Raw genomic sequence first — 20,975 nt, forward strand, 5'->3', positions numbered from 1 at the left:
ATTACCGGTTTCACAGCACATACTGCTATCAGTAATTACCTTGTATATTTTGTCTCTGCACTAGAATGTAAGCATTTTAGGTTCTAGGATCCCATCTGCTTAGTTCACTCATGTATACCTATTACCTAGAACAGTGCTCTCTGTACATAGTATCCAGTCTGGAGATTGAATGAATGGAATATCTTTTCTCCTTTTCAGCGTTCACCTTTTAATTCTTTGTGTAAACTCTAGTCACTGTCCATCCAAACTTTCAACATTTTGTTTGCTAGAACAGGGTTAATCTATATTGTAGCTAAAATCATTCTCCCTGGCTTCTCTTAAAATGTGTTCCTCTATTACTCAAGCTTCCTGTTCCTCCTGGGATCAGTACTAAGTTTCTTCTTTTCTCTTTTTCTTTTTGAGAGGGAGTCTCGTTCTGTCGCCCAGGCTGGAGTACAGCAGTGCAATCTCAGCTCACTGCAACCTCTGCCTCCCGGGTTCCAGGGATTCTCCTACCTTAGCCTCCCGAGTAACTGGGATTGCAGGTGCGCACCACCACGCCAGGCTAATTTTTGTATTTTGGTAGAGACGGGGTTTCACCATGTTGGCCAGGCTGGTCTCGAACTCCTGACCTCAAGTGATCCACCTGCCTCAGCTTCCCAAAGTGCTGGGATTACAGGCATGAGCCACTGCGCCCAGCCTAATACTAAGTTTCTAATCTTAATTTCAAATATATCCACATTTTTAAATGTTATTCTCATTTATTTTTAGGACATTTTAAATGAAAAATGTCATAAGCAAAAAAGGAGCATTATAACACTCACTACTTACCACTCAGACTTAATAATTGCTAACCTTTGTTATATTGGCTGGAGGTCTTTTTTAAAAATAAAATAGGCCGGGCGCGGTGGCTCACGCCTGTAAACCCAGCACTTTGGGAGGCTGAGGCGGGCGGATCACGAGGTCAGGAGATCGAGACCATCCTGGCTAACACGGTGAAACCCCATCTCTACTAAAAATACAAAAAATTAGCTGGGCGTGGTGGTGGGCACCTGTAGTCCCAGCTACTCCGGAGGCTGAGGCAGGAGAATGGCGTGAACCCGGGAGGTGGAGCTTGCAGTGAGCTGAGATCGCGCCACTGACCTCTAATCTGAACCTGGACGACAGAGCGAGACTCTGTCTCAAAAAATAAATAAAATAAATAAAATAAAATAATACAGATGTGATTTGAAGTCGCTTCTCTGTCTTAACCAATCCCTTTCATTTCCCTCTCCAGAGGTAGTTACTAACCTGAAATAGGTATATACCCTTCCCGTTCATGCTTGTGTGGTTTTTAAATTTTTATATTCGTTACATTGAGTTCATAGAGTTACACAGAGTTCATTCTGCTTTTTGACTAAACATTCTGACATTCTTTGAACTTATGTTTGTACCTATAGTTTTAGTTCATTTCATTTTAATCGTTTCATGGTATCATACAACGTGAATATGCCACAGTTGATTTTACTTTAAAAAGAAAAAACCAATTTTCCTATTAATACATTTGGTCTTTCCCATTCTTTGCTTTTAAATAAAACAATGCAGTGAATATTTTTGTACATGTCCCTTTGTATAAGGTGTTTCCTTAGGGTGCATCTACACCATGAGTGGAAATGTGGAGCCATAGGATATGTGGGATTTAAAATTCATTTGATAGCACAAATTGTTTTCTAAAGTGGATCACAGTGTATGAGAGGCCCAGTGTCTTCCCCATTTCTCCACTCAGAATGCAGCACATTCATGTAACACCTTACCTCTCCATATAACTTTTTCCCTAAAAGTAATTTGTTTCATATAGTCTTACAAGACTCCAATAATAAATTATTCAACTACCAAAAGTCTTTCCATCTTGCTTATAATGTCCTCCTAAAGTTATTATTTATATTAGTTGATAAGTGTCATCATTAACCTCTTCAGGATTTAACAAACTCTTTTAGGTCAAGGGAGTTCATTCTCTTTACTCTTTTTAAATTTAGCTGATATTCATTAAAGCTATAGTGCCTTCTGTGGTTATTTGGTAAATTTTTGTTAGATGACAGTAACTGTTTACAAATCACATACACATTTAACATTTTGAAATGTCAGTGCTTATATTCTTGTTCAAGTGACTGACAAAGTGACTGCAAATGTGAATTTCCACTATTTCTAAATACAGCATAAACAGTGCTCTTTGCTTTTCTTTCTAGAGGCATTTGACCAGTTTGGTTGTGCCCATTTATAACCTCAGGTAGAACTTGATATGGGGCTATGGGTTGCTTTTGTGTATTTGATTTTCTTTATAGATGTGCCTGCCTGGTTATATTTCTGTCTCTAAGAGAAAAAACATAACATATTATGTAATGAAACGGGATTGGAGAGCTAGATAGTGATAAGGAAGCAACACCCCATTTTTTAAGACTTTGCCAAATTCTGTTCAGATAACATCAATAATGTAACTCTTTTTCCCCTAAATATTTTTGTGAAAAATATTTTTACCTATAGGAGCGAGATTTATTTCCCACATATAAATTAACAAATGATTTTTAAATATTGTGTTATCCTAGAGTAAATTGACTTTCCTTGTGTGAAATTTGAATATTTATTGTTGGGGCTACCTAACTTTTCAGTTCTTTTGTGTTATGAAACCAAAACTTAGACCCCAAGTATAATAAAGTGATATTTTGAATTGTCAGTATCAATATTGCATTTTTGTTATTAATACTTCTAACTAAAATTTTCACTGGAGAAACTACTTGTCTTTAAACTTCATATGTACTAGTTTGCCCTTGAAAGTGTTGATCCTAATTCTGCCTTGCTTTGTTACATAGAGGAAGGTATTTAATCATGCATATTTATCATTTGTAAGCTACTGCCTTCGCATTGTTGTCCTTAGCCACAAACTCTGAATCCTTATTGCCACCCAAGTTTGCATAGTTGGTACTCATCATCACAAGTGATAGGAGAATTAAGAGAAACAGAATGGTTGTTTAATTCCTGGCAGTTCTGATAGTTTAGTAGTAATTACTCCTGGTGACCATTAATACAAAGTTAATAGTACTATCTTCTTGTATACAAAAAAAAGTACATAACTCCTCTTCATGTGAAAAGAATAAATTTACTTTGTTTTAAGTCTAGTACAAAGGAGTTACCATGTCATAATTACTCTTAAAATAAAAGTGCTCCGTAAACACAAATTGTCCCTCTTCTTGGTACCTACAGATGATGATACAGTATTGCAGGTAAGAGCCTGAAATGGAGTACTAGTCTGTCCAATTCAAATCCTGGTTTCCATACTTACCGGCTGTGTGAGGTTGGACAAATTACTTTATTTTTTTATGTGCCTTAGTTTCCTAATCTGTTGCAGTACAGAGTGATAATGGGACATACTTCTTAGAACTGTAGTGTGAGTTTTAAATGAATTCATTATGAAAAATACTACCACAGGGCCAGGCACATGGTAAATATATATATTAGTATTTGGTTTTGGTGGAGCTGTTTGTATTCTTTTGTAGCTTACCTATTCCTGTCATTTCCCAATCCTTTTCTTTCCCTTGATTTACAAGACCTTTTTTACTTTCAACATTTTGACCCTTTTGTGTTGGAAATCGTTCATAGGTATCATCTGCCTTTTGTTTATGTTCTATTTTATTATATAGAAATTTTAAAACTTTGTTCTAAGTTTTATAACTATTTACCTTTGATGGCTTGTAGATTTTAGTGTCACACCTGGGAAGGATTTCCCACCCAAAAATCATAAAAAGATTTCCTACATATTCTTGTAGATTCATAGATTTACTTTTTTAAGGTTATGATCTTTAATTTTACCTGTAATTTCCCTTCATTTATGGTTTCGGGTACGTGCCATCCTTTTTGTGCATATGTAAACATACATGTGGCCTTTCTCTGGTTATCTACCTGGTAGCACAGGAATTATATGTAAGCACATCTCTGACTTGTCCCTAATAAATAGCATGTTGACAGTTAGAATAATTTTTTTGAAGTTGAATATGAATTTTGAGCTCGTATATCCATCTAAGGTTGACAAAGATTCTGAAAAATTCAGTTTTTTAATTTCAGTAATAGTGAGAACTGAGATATATACTTAATGAATGCCTACATTTTGTTCATTTTTTTTCTCTAAGTTGTCTTCCTAAATTTTGTAAGTTCCTCGGTATCTTTCACTTACTGTACAACTATTTATTATATTAAGACAGTACATTTAATGGACTTCTAAATGTTGTATTAGAGACATGACGTGCCATGTCTATCTTGTAGCTTTCTATACTTGACACCCACGTGCCCACACAACCTTTGGCAAACTGAGAAGTGTAGGCTTCATGGGTTTACCAAAAAGGGTTTGTTTTTGTTTTTCCAGTGAGTACCAAAAGCTGAAACACATCCCTTTTACTTGAAGATTTGGAGAGGGAAAACATTTTTATTTCAAACAAGTTCATTAGATGGGCAGAATGGCTCACACCTGTAATCCCAGCACTTTGGGAGGTTGGGACAGGGGGATTATTACTTGAGTGCGGGAATTTGAGACCAGCCTGTGCAAAATAGCAAGACCCCATCTCTACAAAAACAATTTAAAAATTAGCTGGACATAGTCACAGTTACTCAGGAAGCCAGAGTGGAAAGATAGCTTGAGCCTCAAAGGTCAAGGCTGCAATGAGTCAGGATTGTGCCACTGAACTCCAACCTGGGTGACAGAGTGAGACCTTGTCTCTAAAAAATTAAAATTAAAAATTAAACAAGTGCATTAATATTTTGGAGAAGAATGCAAAGTTCATATATATATATATTTTTTTCCTTTTTTGTAGAGATAGGGTTTGCTATGTTGCCCAGGCTTATCTTGAACTCCTGGTCTCAAGTGATCCTTCCACCTCCACCTCCCAAAGTCCTGAGATTACAGGCCTGAGCCACTACACCCAACAGTTTCTATGAATTTTTAATATTCAATTAGAAGCCTTCAAATGAGAGCCATACACAAAAATGCAAAGCCACTTGTGCACAGTGGTAGGCCTCCTATCAGTCTTCTGTTGTGTAGGGGTAGGGATCAGGACACAGCAAAATCAGGCTTAGCCAACTGCTCATCTAAAGGGATTTTGACCTGGGAAGAGAGCTAACATTTTTGGAGGGCCTGCCCTGTGAGAGAGGCTGTGGTCGGTTCTACATTTAAATCAGTCAGTTCTCACAACAAACCTAGAATCTAGATATTCTTTTTTCCACTCTGCAGATCAGAAAACTGCAGCTCAGAGAGATTATTTACCGAACATATAACTAGCAGAGCTGGAATTTAAACCAATATCTAATGTTAGTGCACTTCTCTTTCTTTTGCCATTTCGATATGCCATTGACTGCTTCCCAGGCAATAAGTGGTGTGGCATATTAGCAAGTTTTGGTCACACATACTGGTTATGTGACTTTGAAGACGTCATTTGACTTCTAGGCAATAATAACTTGGATGCTGAATTGGACTAGGTGATCTCTCAGGTTCTTTGGGGTTTCATGGGACCTTGGGATTCTAAGAGGATCTTCTGAGGTGTTCACCTCTTCGATTTTGCCCCTTCCTCACTCTCCCCTGCAGCTATTGCCTTATTTATTTCTTCAGTGGATTAAAAGCCTTGCTTTTATGGAATTACAAAATTAAGAGATTCACGATTAAATTGTAAAGTCACTTTACAAAGAACACAAATAATTTGGTTGCTTAGTGAATGCTGCCATCTTGTGTCTACCATTTTATGAGCTAAGAAGCTAAAATTGAGAAAAAATACTTGAAGGATTTTTTTTGTTTTGTTTTTGGTGTAACTTAAAACAATCATTTGATGTAGTGGCTGGAGAATCTTGGTCAGATTGAGATGACACAGTATCAATTTAAAGTTTTTTGACATTTGTTTTTGATACCCCCTTTTCTATTATCCTGGTGTCAAACATTGTGAAAACTAATATAAGGTTCTATCTGGTTCCAAGTGATTGTGTTTCAAAATGGTTTTTGAAGAGTTAGTATAAAATGTGAGTTACTCTATAGTGCATGCTTGGCTGTCTTGGTATTAGGTCTCTTGGTGCTTAGACCTCATTATATGCATATATGTATGCTTATTTCACCTTAAAATTGTACTATCCTGTTTACTGACAGCAAAAATGTCAAAGGACAATGGAAGAGGTATGTAATCTTTTTAGAGTTGTTCACTTGCTAGGCTATATTCATTCATACCAAATAAATATGAAATGAAACTGACTTCAAAAATATGACATGGAGAACATTTTGCATTTGGGGTTTGTTTTGTTTTTGCCTGCCATCCAGACTGGAGTGCATGAGTAGCATGATCATAGCTAACTGTAACCCCCAACTAAAGCTGTTCTCCCACCTCAACCTCGAAAGTAACTAGGACTACAGGTGCACACCCGTACACCCAGCTAATTTTTTAATTTTTGTGGAGATGGGGTCGCATTGTGTTGCCCATGCTAGTCTTGAGCCCCTGGGCTCAAGTGATCCTCCTGCCTTGGCTTCCCAAAGTGCTGGGATTATAGGCATGAGCCACTGCACCCAGCCAACTTTTTTTTTTTTTTTTTTTTTTAAGAACAATGTGGGATTCATTAAAAATGTTCAATGGCTTATTATTTTTGTTTTATTTTTTCTGTTGTATTTTTAAAAATCTAGAATGTTATTACTGTTCAGAATTAGAGTCTTAAGTCTGTAGAGTAACAGCTCTAGAAGAGAACTCTAAAAATGATGGTTCTTGGAGTTAAAGTGTTTCTGATTGTGATCTTTTTTCTGTCTCCTTATCTATAGATACTATCTCAATTATAACTCTGACTGCATTGTAGCTTCTCAGTACATATCACTTTCCTTCCTCTTCTCTCTTCTGCTTTTAACTAATCAATCCTCTCGGCCTCAGTGGCTTATTCAGGTTCACAGAGCTAATACGTTAGAATTCATTGTTACTCAGTGTTCTGACTTTTGTTTCAGAAAATATGTAATAAAAACAACTGACAGTAATGTTTTTAATTTCTCAGTTTCATGTGGAGTATTCCATTTCCCTTGGCCATTTTGTTAAAATAGTTTCTTTTGTTTTCATTTTAGGCCACGGAAAGGTATGATATATTTGATCCAAGACAGTCCATTCCAGTCCGGGAATCTACAGTGGTGACAAGGACATGGGACTCCTCCTGCCAGATTACAGATGGTTCACTACAGTTGACATCCTGGCTGACAACTGTGAAAAAGAACCTTGGATTATTTTATTTTTTTTTTGTGGGACACCACAATCCCAAATCCAAAGGACGCATCAGGTAATACTTGCCTGTCATTCAGAAAAACACATTTCTTTTTCTTGCAAAATCTTACCTATAAAAAGCAAGAAGCCGGCCGGGCGTGGTGGCTCACACCTGTAATCCCAGCACTTTGGGAGTCCAAGGTGGGCGGATCACAAGGTCAGGAGACTGAGACCATCCTGGCTAACACGGTGAAACCCCGTCTCTACTAAAAATACAAAAAAAAATTAGCCGGGCGTGGTGGCGGGCACCTGTAGTCCCAACTACTCGGGAGGCTGAGGCAGTAGAATAGCGTGAACCCGGAAGGCAGAGCTTGCAGTGAGCCGAGTTGGCGCCACTGCACTGCAGCCTGGGCGACAGAGCGAGACTCCATCTCAAAAAAAAAAAAAAGGCAAGAAGCCAGTGTTTTCAGTAACTTCCCCACCCTGTCCCCACTTTGCAGTTGTTTGTTTTCAGAGTGAAGCAATTAACTTTGGTATGGGTTATAGTTCAGGAAGACATCGGTTTTTTTTTTTTTAATTCAGTTCAGTCTGTCTGTGACTTTAGGATCTACTTCTCTTTGGCTTTTTTAACTTTTCAGCTGTATTTATCAATTCCTAAAATCTATCTATTTATTTATTTATTTATTTATTTATTTATTGAGACGGAGTCTCACTCTGTCACCCAGGCTGGAGTGCAGTGGCGCAATCTTGGCTCACTGCAACCTCTGCCTCCCAGGTTCAAGCAATTCTCCTGCCTCAGCCCCCCAAGTAGCCAGGACTACAGGCATGCAGGCACGTGCCACCATGCCTGGCTAATTTTTGTATTTTTAATAAAGATAGGGTTTAGCCATGTTGGCCAAGCTGGTCTCAAACTCCTGGCCTCAAGTCATCCGCCTGCCTCAGCCTCCTAAAGCACTGGGATTACAGGTGTGAACCACCACACCTGGCCCTAAAATCCATTTAGATATTTAATTGCAAAACATTCTTTCAGGAAATGAACTTTTGAATTTTTCAAATTGATATAGAGAAAATAAGTTCCACTGGTTTTTTCTCCCCACAAGATTTTATTATGAAAATTTTCAGAAATATAGAAAAGTTGAAAGAATTTTACAGTGAACATCCCTGGAACCATCCCTTGATTTTACCAGTAACATTTTAGCATACTTGCTATGACCTATGTCTGTCTATCTCTCTATATATCAATCTGTTCTTTTTTTTTTAAGATGCATTTCAGAATAAGTTGTTTATATCAAGTTCTGCCATTATTGGTTTTTTTTGTTTTGTTTTGTGACAGAGCCTCATTCTGTCACCCAGCCGGAGTCCAGTTGGCGTGATCACAGCTCACTGGAACACACGCGTTTTGGCTTCAAGTGATTCTTGTGCCTCAGCCTCCCGAGTAGCTGCAGTTACAGGCGTGTACCACCATACCTGGCTAATTTTGGAATTTTTAGTAGAGTCTAGGTTTTGCCACTTTGCCCAGGCTGGTTTTGAACTCCTGAGCTCAAGCAATCCGCCCACCTTGGCCTCACAAAGTGCTGTGATTACAGTCATGAGCCACCCCACCGGCCAAGTTCTGCTGTTTTTATTACATTTTTTGCAGCTTAAAATGACTGCTATCTTTAGCTGAATCTCTGATACATTAATCCAGTGTGAAAACATTGATTTTCTTAAACTCACTAATGACATGAAAATATACTGTAATCTTATGTATTTGATTTCCTGTGGATTCCATATTCTAGAGTGCCTGGATAATATGTGTTGTTTGGCATTGAATCACTTAATTCAGGAGAGTCTTCAATGCTTTCTTCATATTGCTGAACATATTTGTTAATTCAGATTTACAAGTGTATTTTGTAATAGAATGTTACTGTTTATTTTATTTATTTATTTTTTTTTTTTGAGACGGAGTCTTGCTCTGTCGCCCAGGCTGGAGTGCAGTGGCGTGATCTCAGCTCGCTGCAAGCTCTGCCTCCCGGGTTGACACCATTCTCCTGCCTCAGCTTCCCGAGTAACTGGGACTACAGGCGCCCGCCAGCACGCCCGGCTAATTTTTTATATTTTTAGTAGAGACGGGGTTTCACCGTATTAGCCAGGATGGTCTTGATCTTCTGACCTCGTGATCCACCCGCCTCGGACTCCCAAAGTGCTGGGATTACAGGCGTGAGCCACCACGCCCAGCCGTTACTATTTATTTTTAAATTGTTTACTTTTGGAAATATTTCAGGGTAATTTAAGAAATGTGGAATTTTAGGAATCCAGATGAAAAAGCTATTTTAGATATCCCTTTGGAGAAGAAGATTTCTAATGTCTTCTAAATACACATATATAATTCTCCAGCCATTACCTTCTACCTTGATCTGGCACATTCCTTAATGTTTCTTAAGAATTGCCACAAGTAAATGTGCATCAAAATCACCCCATATTCTTTTTTTAAATGTTATTTATGTATTAGCAACAGGGTCTTGCTATGTTGCCCATGTGACCTCAGCCTCCTGGACTCAAGCAGTCATCCTGCCTGACTCCCAAGTAGCTGGGACTACAGCTGGGTACCACTGTGCCTGGCTCACATACTTCATATAGCTCTTTTCCCACTGTATTGTGATCTTTTTTTTAATTTGGATGTATCTAGCACAAAATTATATACTCCTTGAAAGCAAGGATTTTGTTCCTGTCTCTATTCAACATTATTTCTGGAACATGACAGACAGTAGGTTAGTATCATGCAGTAACTGAATGTAAAAAAGTTTAAAACTGTATTAATCTTTTTTTCTTAAGGTTTCAAGCTCCCTGTAGAATTCGAAAATAACCTTTGCTAATGAGGATGTCTGATACTGTTACTGTAAAAGATGAAACTGCAACAATGAAGGATTTGGAGGCAGAAGTGAAAGATACAACCAGAGTTGAAAATCTTATCAAATCAGAAAACTATGGGAAGATTTTGGTAGAGAAGAATGAACATTGTATTGAGAACAATATAGATCTGCAGGTAAACAGGAATTTTTCTCTGACTACAAATACTAAATATTCAGTATATATTTATGTTTATTTTCATACAAAACTCACTTCTCAGAATTCTAAAAGGGTAAGTTGACCCTTTGTGACATGCTTACTAGCTGGTTTGGGAGCCAGTTGGATTAGCTTGCTGTGAGTCTTAACTTGCTTGTATCATGTAATATAATTCTTTTTATTTGTATGTGGCTAGTACATTTTTATTGGCTTTCTACTTTCTCGTTCCACCCTTTTCCTAATTACCAGTGCTATGAGAGTTTGGAAGTCTCACAGTTAAATTTTGAATTTAACCTAAGAGCTCTTAGAGGAAAGAGAAATAGAATAAAACTGCAGATGATCTATTGGCAAAAACAGCCCTCAGGGGGTTCCTCAGTCACTCAACCTGACTGACAAAACAGATTTGTGGGCAGGGGGAAGTTAATGCTTTTAATACTGTGCATGTATAATGACTTAAAACTAGCCACTGAGAAGGCTTCTAATTCCAGGCATAAATGGAAACTGAGTTGATTAACAAATTGAAGATAGGTAAAAATGGTCCCAAGTAATAGCATTTCTAGTAGCATTCATTTCTTTGGTAAGGTTTTCCCAGTTATCTATTTTCTCAAAATGAAGGGCTAACACTTTTAAACAATTTATTTTATTTTATTTTATTTTATTTTATTTTTGTTTGTTTTTTTTTTTTTTTTTTTTTTTTTTTGAGATGGAGTCTTGCTCTGTCGCCCAGGCTGGAGTGCAGTGGCGTGATCTTGGCTCACTGCAGCCTCCCTCTCCCAGGTTCAAGCAATTCTCCTGCCTCAGCCTCCCAAGTAGCAAGGACTACATGCATGCACCCCCACACCTGGCTAATTTTTTCTATTTTAGTAGAGATGAAGTTCCACCATGTTGCCTAGGCTGTTCTGGAACTGCTGAGCTCCGGCGATTTGCCTGCCTCGGCTTCCCATAGTGCTGGGATTACAGGCACAAGCTACCGCGCCTGGCCCACAGTTTTTTTTTTTTTAATATCCCATCATTTATGAGTCAGGAAATGAAGCAAGGCTTGGGCTGAGTGAATTTTCTATTCTACAAAGTATCCAAAGAGGTCCTTTGTTTTAACAGGCTAGTGGACTGGTCTGGAGCATCCCGGACTGCCTCTTGCACCTGTCTGGCACCTAAGTAGGAATGACTGGAGTGCTGGGCTCAGGTGGAATTAGAAGCACCTATTTGGCTCCTCCAACAAGATGGGTCCAAAGTAGTCAGACTTCTTATGTGGCAGCTCAGGGGTCCCAGAGAGAATGTTCCAAGAAAGCCAAGCAAAGCTGCAAGGTTTCTTTTGACGTAGGCCTAGAAGTTCCAGAACATTACTTCAGCTATCTTCTTTTGACGACATAAGTCATTAAAGCCAGGTCAGAAGATGGGGAATTAGACCCTACCTCTCAGTAGGAAAGAATTTGTAGCCACCTTTAAACTACCACAAAAAGTTATTCAAAAAAAAATTGTTTAGGCCGGGAGTGGTGGCTGTAATCCCAGCACTTTGGGAGGCCGAGGTGAGCAGATCACTAGGTCAGGAGATTGAGACCAACCTGACCAGCATGATGAAACCCCGTCTCTAGTGAAAATACAAAAAATTAGCCGGGTGTGGCAGTACGCACCTGTAGTCCCAGCTACCAGGTAGCCTGAGGCAGGGGAATTGCTTGAACCCAGGAGGCAGAGGTCACAGTGAGCCGAGATCGCGCCACTGCACTCCAGCCTGGCAACAGAGCAAGACTCCGTCTCAAAAAAATAAAATTAAATTAGCCTGGCGCCTGTAGTCCCAGCTACTCCGGAGGCTGAGGCAGGAGAATGGCGTGAACCTGGGAGCGGAGCTTGCAGTGAGCCGAGATCGCACCACTGGGGGCGACAGAGCGAGACTCCGTCTCAAAAAAAAAAAAAGAAAAAAATTTTTTAAAATTGTTTAACAATGTTTTAATTTTGTTTTGCAATTAAAGAATTATATTTTTGGAGATAATATTCTATCATTCTGTATGCTAAAGACTTTGAAGGCTATAAGCCAAAAATTATAGCTTTGCTTTTTTTTCTTTTGTGTTTTCTTTTTTAGCTTCACTTTTTTAAAGTAAAGAAACCTGGTTTTGAGGTGGGGGGGTGTGCTTTTTTTTTTCCTTTTAAGACGGTGTCTCACCCTGTCACCAGACTGGAGTGCAGTGACGTGACCTCGGCTTACTGCAACCTCCGCCTCTGGGTTCAAGCGATTCTCCTGCCTCAGCCTCCCAAGTAGCTGGGACTACAGGCATGGGACTACATGCGCCACCATGCCCAGCTAATTTTCGTATTTTTTGTACAGACAGAGTTTCACCGTGTTGGCCAGGATGGTGTCGATCTCTTGACCTCATGATCCGCCCGCCTCGGGCTCCCAAACTGCTGGGGGATTATAGGCGTGAGCCACCACTCCTGGCCAAGAAACCTGTTTTTAAAGGTTTTCTCATTCTTTCATTCACTCAAAAACTGTCTTTTTTTCCCTATTATGTACCAGACACCAGGTTAGACAATGATAGCAATTCCTCCAGCTATAAAAAAGCATTTAGGCCCCACTTATAGTCAAGTGGTAATCATCTAAGAAATTGAGAGGAATAACATATTTTTTTCCCAGTCATTTTTACTAATAGCACTTTTTAAAACAACAAAAAATTGCCATGCCTGTAATCAGTACACTCAGTGATGGCAGCATGCCAGTGTCCTGATTGCATCAGAGAAAATCTGCTAAAATTCTATTGCATTTGTGATTGAAATAATAAAATACTTCATTTTAGCCTCTTTTCTACACCTAATGTTTCTTCTCCTAGATCATGCTTATCAACAAGTCATTAACTTGGGTTATTGCATTTCCTACCATATCTGTTGTGTTGCCCTTGGCAGTATGCCACAAGAACATTCTGATGACCACTTTTGCATCCTGGCCCAGTTGTTTGTAGTATAAGAAAATTTCCCACATGACCCAAACCTTTTATTGAAAATCTCTTCTTTACCAAGGAAATACCATAGTAAACAAACATGGGGTATGGTCTTTAACCTCTTGTTTCCTATAGCATAGTGACTGTAACAATTTGGGAGGAAGGAAAAAGCAAATGTGAGAATTTATTTTATGTTAATCTGGTGAATGCCATATTCATTTTTTATTCAAGTATTTATTAATAATCTACTACATGCAGTGGGCGCGGTGGCTCACGCCTGTAATCCCAGCACTTTGGGAGGCCAAGGTGGGCAGGTCACGAGGTCAGGAGTTCGAGACCAGCCTGACCAACATGGTGAAACACCATCACTACTAAAAACACAAAAAAATTAGCTGGGTATGGTAGTGCACGCCTGTAATCCCAGCTACTTGGGAGGCTGAGGCAGGAGAATCACTTGAACCCGGGAGGTGGAGGTTGCAGTGAACTGAGATCATGCCACTGCACTCCAGCCTAGGTGACAGAGCGAGACTCTGTCTCAAAATAATAATAATAATAATGATGTATTATATGTAAGAATACTGACTCTACTTTGAGCTTTTGAGGCCCAAGATGCCTTCATCCAAGATGCCTGGCAAGGGGTGTACAGTTGAAATACCTTGTATAGAACAGATTTAATGAAAATTCAGAATTGGAAGTCAATAAAACTGGAAAATTGGTTTCTTCTGTGTTTTCATTTAAAATATTGTAAAACAAAGTTAACTGTTTTAAGCATCAGCAGGGAATAAGTGTTTTGTTTTAAAAAGTCTGGTTAATACGGAGTTACCTTTAACTTAATGTGGAGTTAACTATTCTAACATACTACCAGATATTTCATCTTCCTTTGGCACGTCTAAGGTACTGCCTAAAGGTTGTCATCTTTAAATAGCAACTGCTATTTTTCACTCATAAGTTTGGATGTATGTAGCAAATAATGTAGGTTTTCTATTGAGATTTTTGAATAAACTGTTACTTTATTCTAATAGAATGACAAGATTATTCTCTACTTGGCTCTCATTCTGAAAATCAGCTACCATGAATATTATAACTTACGTCTGTTACCTTGCTTCAGCATAGTAATATTTAAAGTGATTAAAGGAAACAGAAATGTTTACCTTCCAGAAGAAGCATTCATTTCATTCATTTATATAAAAAAACTGCACTTTTATTATATACATTTTGAGTGAAGTCATTTTTAATTAAGGGATGTTATAGCCTCTTTTGTACTATGAAGAGACCTTATGATTTTCTTTCTGTTAAGGATAGTGTTTACATAAAAAATAATTCTGTCAAACTAGAGAGAGGCCAACAGACATTACATGTCATCTCAGGTGGTTCCAAGCAGAGATTATCTCAAAGAGCTCTTTGACCATTTAATTTATAAATAATTCTACTTGTGTTTTCTACTTTTACTAGTTTTCTCTTTCTACTTTTAAAAAAATGTTGTGTTTCTTATTCAGGGTTTTGTTTTGGACTGTAATCTTTTATAGAAGTTTTAGGATTACTTTCGTAAGAATTTCTTAATACTTTAGAGCTAATTCAAGAAATCTGTGTGCATTAATGTCAGGAAGTTAACTTTCCCACATAATTGCCTTGGAGTTGTTCTGAATTGTTGATTATGGTCTCAAATAATTATCTGACAGGTTTTTGGTTAGGAATTTTTCCACTGCCACACACTGTTCCTATTGAGAATGTGGAGGTACATTTTAGGCTTTGTATTTTTATGAAACATTTGGAAGGTTGGGGTGGTGGATTCCAGGTTTCTAAATCCAGAAAAATGTGTTTTGTTAGACTGTGAGTATCCCTAATCTTTAACATGGGTTAATTGGATGGTGGGGAGTATTTGCTTTGATTTCCTGTGTATAACTCACTGATGGGTCTCCATTGTTTGATTTTCTTCACGGATAGGTTTTTCAGATTACTTTTAGACTAAATTAGCCTGGTGTGGTGGCACATAACTGTAATCCCAGCACTTTGGGGAAGGCCGAGGCAAGCAGATCACTTGAGCTCGAATTCAAGACCAGCCTGGGCAACATGGCGAAACCCCGTCTCTACCAAAAAAAAGATACAAAAATTAGCTGGGTGTGGTTAAATGCACCTGTAGTCCCGGCTACTCGAGAGGCTGAGGTGGGAGAATTGCTTGAGCAAGGGCGATTGAGGTTGCAGTGAGCTGAAACCGTGCCACTCTACTCCAGCCTGGGTGACAGAGTAAGACCCTGTCTTAAAAAATAATAATAATAATAAACTTAGGGTAAATTATTTGTGTTGATATTTACAGTCATTTATTTTAACTATAAAATTCAGAACCCTGTGCTCTGCTTATTAAAGGTTCAAACTCAACTTTCCCATTCTTTTACAATTGTATCTTTGTACTTAACAAATAGTTTGTCCAGGAGTGTTCATCTGTATACATGTGTATGTACACACAATTCAAAACATATTTGGGAACAGTTCAAACAATGCCTCTCCTCCACATTATTATTAACAATAGGATAGCGAGTCCACATTGTGTTGGTAACCCTTGTCATGGAGAAAATAAGAGCTGATTTTTGTTAAAAACTAGGCCTTGTGTGCCAGAGTCAGTGAATAGCTCTGACATACATGAATCAATTTTCCACACACAGAGTTGGCTAAAGTACATATTGTGTATATTCTGTTTCAGTAGTAAGCCCTTCGATAATCAAGATGAGACTCTTACGTCTTGTGTCCCTCAATTCCAATGCGTTTCTTTAAAAGGGGTTTGGGCAAGAAAGCAATGAATCTAATAAGGCTGTCAGAAAAGTTCAGAACACAGTGCCACACTTCTTTGACAATGAGGGCGATACATAACGAATTCCCTCATTTGCTTGGAAAGTATTGATGAAGCAATTATCTTATTTCATTAATCTGTTAAGAAATGAAGTATTTTTTTTTAAGGACTGAATAAAAGTCTCTCTATATAAAATCATTCAAATAATAATCTTAGCTATTTCCTGTTTGTCAAACAAAGATTAAAAGGATGTATGTGGCCAAGCATGGTGGCTCATGCCAGCGCTTTGGGAGGCCGAGGCAGGAGGTTTGCTTGAGTCCAGGACCTTGGAACCAGCCTGGACAACACAGGAAGACTTTGTCTCTACAAAAAATAAAAATAAAAAAATTAGCCATGTGTCACGGTACACACTTGTAGTCACAGTTGCTTGGGAGGCTGAGGCGGGTGGATGACTTGAGTCCAGGAGTTCGAGGCTGCAGTGAGTTAGGATTGCACCAGTGCACTCCAGCCTGGGCAACAGTAAGACCTCTCCCTTAAAAAAACTAAATTTAAAACAAACAAAAAAAAAAGATGGCCAGGCGCAGTGGTTCACGCCTGTAATTTCAGGACGTTGGGAGGCCGAGGCAAGCAGAATGCTTGAGTCCAGGAGTGTGAGACCAGTTGAGGCAACATAGCAAATCCCCTTCTCTACAGAAAACATAATTAGTCAGGCTTGGCGGCTACTCAGGAGGCTGAGGTGGGAGGATCACCTGAGCCCAGGAGATCAAGGCTGCAGTGAGCTGTGATTGCAACACTGGACTCCAGCCTGGGTGAGAGTCAGAGCCTGTCTTAGAAAAAAAATATATATATGTAATGTACCTAGTACATAGAGCCTGGCAAATGGTAGGTACTGTTAACAATGTTTTAGTAATTATCATAATTGTTACTATTTATTAGCAATAGCACGATTATGTGGCTTCTCAAAGATTTGTCCCTTTATTGTCATGCAAGATAGATTTTTTCTTTAGTAATAAAATAAAGAGTAAAACTTACTTTTAATATAACCTCCCCACATTTTCAGTATGGTAGTTTTATTTCTATTAAGTTCTATATCTATATGCTGTATTTTTATTGTTTTTATTAATATTGAATGAGTTCAACTTTTTAAAACTTACGATACATTTTCCATAGTATATTTTTATAATTATTTCTAGGATTTGGTGCTCTTTCTACTGAACTTGGGTCATGTGCACATATGGTAGCTCTTTTAAGCACATTTACTTTTCACGGTGCTTTCTTGTGATGTGTAAAGATGTTGGCTACATCTTGTAGTTGTAGAAATGCTTTTGCATACTTACACAGTTTGTACTTCTTTGGATAATTTTTATGTACACCACCAGCAGGATGGGATGATCCTGTATCTTCATTTATTATAAGGAATAACTATAAACCAGATAGTTTGTGACTTTCTCCACATACTTGTATTAGAATCTAAGAGTCAGGCCTTCGAATACTTAACTCTGTGCTTTCTGGCTCAAAGGGTTAAATGTTAAAAACAAATTAGTGATTGTGTTTGGCTTATTGATTTTTAAAATAGCTCTCCTACCTCAGGGAACTTTGTGTTTTTCTTTTATTCCAGTAGAAATTAGCATCCTGGCATCTATTATTTTTACTGCCCTGACCTTAACTAGACATGGAACATTTTAATTCATTATCTTCCTTATAATTGCCACTAGTCTTTACTATTACCTAGAAAAGTACTGAGAATTTGTAAGCACTTCAAGGTGTTTTGAGTCTGGTTGAAAGGGTGTAACCATTATAATTTTTCTTCATAACAATTATTAATTACAAAGAGAAAATTATTCCTATTTTTTAAATGTCAGATTTTGTTAGTTGAGTGATATTTAATTGGTTATTTTTGTGCTAATGCATATATAACTCATAAGGATTGCTCTGTTTTCTTCAGTTGTTCTCCAAATTCTAGTAGCTGGTAGCTCTGACAACATATTAGTATCAATTTCAAACTGAAATTGTATTAAGGATGTTTCATATTCTGCACCCATTTTTTGGCCTAGTTCCTGTTTTATACTTCAGTATAAAACAACATAAATTATAAATTGGGGACTTTGTCCCTAAGCCTTCTAAATTCTAATTTAGATAGCATTTCTCTGGACTAATACAGGTCTATTAAACAAGCTGCTAAATTTTTACTGTGACCATGAAATTCTGCTAAGGGTGAAAAGTGTGCTCTAAATAATAAAATCCTTTTTTAAAATAATTACATATCAAATAGAGGGAATTCCTATTTAAAGCCAAATCTGGCTGCCAAGTAGATTACAAAAATATGAAATAAAGTATGTTTACTTTAATAAAAAACTTGTATTCCCTGCTTTGTTGTGTGTGTATGGCATATTTTCTAGTACATATAATTTCTAAATAAATTATGTTATTGAATAATCCACTTTGGCAATTTATAGTTTACTTATATAGTAGTGTATTAGTTTTCTATTGCTGCATAAAAATTACCACAAACATAGAGGCTTAAAAAACAACACCCGTTATCAGCTCACAGTGGGCCCATCTGGGTTGCCGTTTAGGGTTCTGTGAGGCCAAAGTCAAAGGTGTCAGCCAGACTGGGCCGTTTTCTCAAGACTTTGGGAAATAATTTACTTCAAGGCTCATTCCAGTTGTTGAAACACCTTAGTTTGTTGAAGCTGTAGGTCTGAGGTCCTGTTTTTTGGCTGGTTGTCAGTAAAGGCCACTGTGTTCCAAGAGGCTACTCATAATCCTCCTTACATGGCCCCTCTATCTTCAAAGCCATCAATAGTATGTCAAGTCCTTCTCACGCTTTAAATCTCTCTGATTTGGCACCATGCTCCCACCAGAGAAAAGTCTCAGCTTTTATAGGGCTCACTTGATTGAATCAGACTCACCTGAATCTTAGATTGTATCTTAAGATCATCTGGCTTGGAGCTTAGTTAACAAATGCAAAATCCAGCAGGGCATGGTAGTTCACACCTGAAATTCCAGCACTTTGGGAGGCCAAGGCGGGCTGCTCACTTAAGGTCAGGAGTTTGATACTAGCCTCGCCAACACAGTGAAACCCTTGTCTCTACTAAAAATAGAAAAATTAGCGGGGCATGGTGGCGGGCGCCTGTAATCTGAGCTACTTGGGAGGCTGAGGCGGGAGAATGGCTTGAAACTGGGAGGCGGAGGTTGCAGTGAGCCAATATCATGCCACTGCACTGCAGCCTGGGCAATAGAGTGAGACTCAGTCTCAAAACAAAACGAAACAAAAAAAAGAGCAAAATCCTTTCTCAGCAGTACCTTGATTTGTGTTTGATTAAATAACCAGTGGGTGGGAATCTTTTGGGCCATCTTTAGAATTCTGTCTACCTCAGGTAGAATTTAATCCACAATAAAGTTTTTTTAAAGGTATTAATTGCACTGGACTAAGATTCTGAAGATCTGGGGTTCCGTTTGACTTTAGTAACTGATTCTGGACTGTGAGGTCTTTAAGACCAGGAACTATGTCTTATTCATCTTCATAGCCCTAGTGCCTAGCACAATGTCTGGGGTACAGCAGGAACCTAAAACATGTTTATTAAATGAAGTCAAATTAAGATAATTTTACTTCTCTGTATCTTCCTTTATCTTTTCCTCATTTTCATCAAAGCCTCCTTATAGATTAAAAGTGAGATAGTTAATACATATGTGAGTCTATGAATATTCTCAAGCATTACAGCATCCCCATTTTATAGATGTTTTTAAAATTAGCATTTGTTAGATTAAGTAATTTATCTTAATCTCGTTGCTAATAAGTAGAGGCAGCACATTAGTTTTCTGATATGGTCAGTTCCTAACCTTTAATAATCAATTACATTTATAACACTTTAGAGTTTTCGAAGCCCCTTTATTAGCTACGCTTTCATTGAATCCTTTCAAGAATCCTGTGAGTTAGTGCAAATAGTATGAACTTTCAGACAGGTAAAAGTAAACCGAAGTAATTTGACCATAGTTACCCACTAATAAGAAGCAAATTCAAAAATTTAAGTCCAGCTCTTTTGCATATGAATACAGGATTTACATTGCCAGTTAATGACCCCTTTCATTTTAGAATTTTTAATAGAAGATTTTATACTAGTGATACTTAAAATTACAAGAAATTAAAGCAGAGGACTGGGAGTAAGTCACAAACCATTTTCCCTTCTGCTTCCTCAGAACTCATTTAGTTATGTGCATTTTCATAGTTATTCACCTGTTGCTTTTCTCCCACTTATTTTTTTTCCTGTAAGCCCTAGAGATGGTGGCATCTACCACCTAATCTAGATGGTAAGCATAACTTATTTTACTTACATTGTTAGATGTGAGTTACGGGTAATTAGAAATCCTCTTGAACAAATTAGAGAGTAGGTAAAAACAGAAGGCAATACCAACATGCAGAAGCCCTCTTAGGCAGCACTGCCATATGCATGTATGCACACGCATACTATTTTCTTCTATATAAGGAACAAAATTATTTTTCTTTTATTTTTTCTATTTTCCTTTTATTGTTATTCTGTAGTTTGTGTAATCTAGGGTTAAAATCCCAAGAGTACAGTGCTTTTTAATTTTGAAGGACTTTTGGCTCAAAATGGGAACAGGACATACTGATATGTAGACTCTTGTTTCTGTTGACTCTACAAGGAAGGCCTTTTTGGAATAAAATGATGGGTTTTTGTTGTTGTTATTGTTTTTAATGTAAAGCATACTAGTCTGGATATTAAGGATTTTGTATCTGTTTTATGTTTGGTACCAGACTGGTTCCCTCATGTTAAGAAGTAAAAATGATAGATACTTGGGCCATGTACTATTTGGTGTTGGGTTTGGGGAGGGAAATTGGAAGAAAGAACGAAAGGAAGGAAGGACGAAAGGACAGAAGGAAGGAAGGATGGAAGGAAGGAAGGACACAAGGAAGGAAGGACGGACAGACGGAAGGAAGGAATGTAGGAAGGAATGTTTAAAACCTATCTGGCTCTGGTTTGT

The 20,975-nt window shown here is 37.9% G+C and overlaps 1 protein-coding gene across 17 annotated transcripts in view; it reads left to right on the top strand.

Annotated features, from left to right (window-relative positions):
• R3HDM1 (R3H domain containing 1) overlaps positions 1 to 20,975 on the top strand; it is a 195,412-nt gene that overhangs the window by 64,014 nt on the left and 110,423 nt on the right. For 16 of the 17 annotated variants that reach the window (XM_073019640.1, XM_037988052.2, XM_037988054.2 and 13 more), the window contains exons 2-3: positions 7,082 to 7,290; positions 10,029 to 10,239. In XM_073019640.1, the coding sequence (XP_072875741.1) occupies positions 10,069 to 10,239 (171 nt within the window). In that variant the 5' untranslated portion in view covers positions 7,082 to 7,290; positions 10,029 to 10,068. Of the gene's footprint in view, positions 1 to 7,081; positions 7,291 to 8,558; positions 8,666 to 10,028; positions 10,240 to 20,975 lie in introns of those variants that run through there. The other variant, XM_073019630.1, reaches the window with a different exon arrangement.

The sequence above is a fragment of the Chlorocebus sabaeus genome, chromosome 10 (genome assembly GCF_047675955.1).
Source record: "Chlorocebus sabaeus isolate Y175 chromosome 10, mChlSab1.0.hap1, whole genome shotgun sequence".
NCBI classification, from domain to species: domain Eukaryota; kingdom Metazoa; phylum Chordata; class Mammalia; order Primates; family Cercopithecidae; genus Chlorocebus; species Chlorocebus sabaeus.